At 35.2% G+C, this 3011-nt stretch overlaps 1 protein-coding gene across 1 annotated transcript; it reads left to right on the forward strand.

The window, feature by feature from the left end:
* Positions 1-1273: 1273 nt before the first annotated feature.
* Positions 1274-1780, forward strand: LOC147523614 (pectinesterase inhibitor 2-like). The gene has a single exon (XM_086571652.1). It carries the CDS (start codon positions 1274-1276, stop codon positions 1778-1780), a length of 507 nt encoding a protein of 168 aa, XP_086427778.1.
* Positions 1781-3011: the final 1231 nt, after the last annotated feature.

A 3011-nucleotide genomic window follows, 5' to 3' on the forward strand; every position in this document is an offset into this window, starting at 1 on the left:
TCCGGTTTTTTTTTCTCTCCAAATTCATCCACTATTTATAGGTGAGTGGTGCCTTTTCAAAACAACACAGTGACTCTTGGGAAAAAGTAAGCAACTCTTTGAAAAGTCACATGTTTCAAAAGGACACACCATTTCGGCATATAAGACATTTAAACCAGGTGCCTATTTCGAAGGTTGCACCTTTTCGGCATGATGCACTGTTTCAAACAAGTGCACATTTCGAAAGGTCGCACCTTTTCGGCATAATACACTGTTTCAAACAAATGCATCATTTTGAAAAGGTTTTTCTCACATTACGTACTGTTTCAAGAAAAAACCCATTTCATCTTAAGTGGGGTAACTTGGGATACAAACTACTCATTCATATTTAAATGGATTTGAGCAAATCATTTTTCTAACAACTCCAACATTAATTAATATGATTCCAAAGATTGCTCTTCAAATTTATAGTCATATTGCACTTTGAGGTTGGTTGCGTAGCACTACCAAAATTTTGCTCCTAATTGGAGACTGTACAAGTTTGATGGATTGGAATTTTCTGTTCCATGATTTTGGAAGGGACTTCATTGCTGGACTTGATGATATGCTTCAATTCACTTGCAACTTGTTTTGTACGTTTTCTTGTCAAGTTTTTGCAGGAAAATTCCTAGCAAACAAAAAAATGCTTTGAAAATTTGTCAAATTTCTAGATTTGGAAAATCTGAACTTGCACAGATGAAGGTTGTATGGTGAGGGTGAATTGATTTTGTACTAATACCTAAGCCTCATATTTATTTTGTTTCCTTGATTGATGCATCCAAAGTATAAACATATAACAATTTCATTACCAGTTAAAGGTATCAGAGATGCCTTGTAACTTCCGTGAGTGGATTTTGATGCCCCCTTTTCCTATTCCTAGATCTAAAACTTATTCTAGTTTACAGGCCTGGATAGTGGTCAAATGAACATCCATTGAACTCCGCTGGTGCTAAATTGATTGCCAGACAGAAGTATGAACAAAAGCCTGGTTAACCTATAATCAAGGTGAGCCTCATATACCAACTCCCCCTATATAATCGGTTAAACATTGGTTGGCATGAGTTTGAACTGACATCTTTTCCAGCAATGAATATAACACAAAAAGGAAAAAAAATGGCTGATCATTAATCTCTCAAAAATATATTTAAGCCAAACATTTCCACCATAGAACAAACGCCTGACCTCTTTTGTTCCTATTCCAAAAGAATTGGATTCGGAGCCAGAGAGGCTGTTAATCTCATTTTCAATCTTTAACATGGCTTCAAAACAGTACTTATTGATATTCATCGCACCTATCTTTTTCTTTACAATTGTTGAATCAGCACTAATAGATCCAGCTGCATTGTGCGCGCGCACTGATCACCCAGCAATGTGTAATGCGGTACTGAAAAATATCAAAGGAGGTAAGAAACTTGCATTGAAAGCAAACATCCAGGCAACGATGCTTCAAACAACACAAGCGATGACAGAGGTCAAAAAGCTTCTCGTCAGTAAAAAGGGACCGGTTAAATCATGTCTTGAAGGGTGCCTAGAGCTATTTGAAATTGCAATAAGCGATCTTACTACAGCAATGAAGTGCAGCAAGGACAGGGATGAAAGTGGCTTGAACAGCAACTTATCTGCAGCACTAACCGAGTATTCAACATGCAGTGATTGTTTCGCTGACTACCCTGGAATTAAAAATCCTGTTGAGAAGCTTACTGCAATCTTGAGCGAATTTGCCTCAAACAATTTGGCATTGGGTGATCAGCTCAAATTTTAAGATACGAGTGGTTGGAATAAAAGGTCTTCTTGCGTATCAAGTGTGTATTATTCAATATGATGATTGGCGCATGTGTTTAATTTAACTTAATTGTGAGAAGTCGATTACATTAATCTATTAAAGCATCTCTGTATATATTGTGCTTTCATCAATGGGCACGACGACGCGAAATAGAAAAGAAAGGGAGAGAAAAGAAATGGATAAAAGAAGGAAAACATGGCCGAATGGATTCCAATTTCTTCAAGAAGTCTTGTATGTTTTATCATCTTATTCACTACGCAAATGAATACATACAACAACAGTTTAATTCGTTGCTTCCCAGATGTTATGGGGAATAAATCCCCCAATTCTCAATCTCAATCCAATTTTAAATCCCTAATTCAAATCAATTTCAATCTCTAATCCAGTTTTTAATCCAATTAAAATCTCAATACTATCCCTAATCCAATTTCAACCTAATTTAACTCTAATCCAATTTTAAGCTTAATATCTAATTCACGATCAGTTTCAATTCAATCCATTCTACTTAGGGGTGTCTCTTTTTGCCGAATTTCCGATTTTTCCGAAATCCGATCCGAAATTCCGGCTCTTTTTTTCATTTTTTCCGATTCCGAAAATTCGAAAAAAAATTGGATCGGATTTGGATATAATTCTAAAATCCGATCCGATTTCAAATTTCCGATATTATTGCCAATTTATTCGAAAATATATACTTCTCTCACTATCCACTTGATTAGATCTCGACCGTTCATTCATTTTCTAGTTTTTACTTCCAAAACAAAACAAAAACATAACCTACCTGCTACTTTTGAATTGGACCACTTCTAATTACAATCTGCATTCGTAAATAACAACAATGATATATGAAAAAAAATGTCATTAAGTCATACAATGACTTCCGACCAATCCAAAAGCCAAATTTCAATAGATAGAATATTATGTAAAGCTACTTAGAGTCCAAGACCATAATCCATTATTTATATTTTCAATTTCCACACACTAAAAAGATTGAAACATTATGGACCTCAACGAATGCAATGCTTGCTATTGGTGGTCGCTTATTTTTCTCGTTTTTCTTGGATCAAAATGAATGAAAATAGGTTTTCTCGCAAGTGAGTATTGTTGTTGGTACATTGGTGTCGTGGACATGGTTTTCTCTCCTACAATGAACATTGGCGTATGATATTCCAAAAATAATTAAAAGTAAAGAGATCTTTGAAAATTTACCAAG

This window comes from Coptis chinensis, chromosome 1, assembly GCF_015680905.1.
Source record: "Coptis chinensis isolate HL-2020 chromosome 1, ASM1568090v1, whole genome shotgun sequence".
In the NCBI taxonomy this organism is placed as follows: Eukaryota; Viridiplantae; Streptophyta; class Magnoliopsida; order Ranunculales; family Ranunculaceae; genus Coptis; species Coptis chinensis.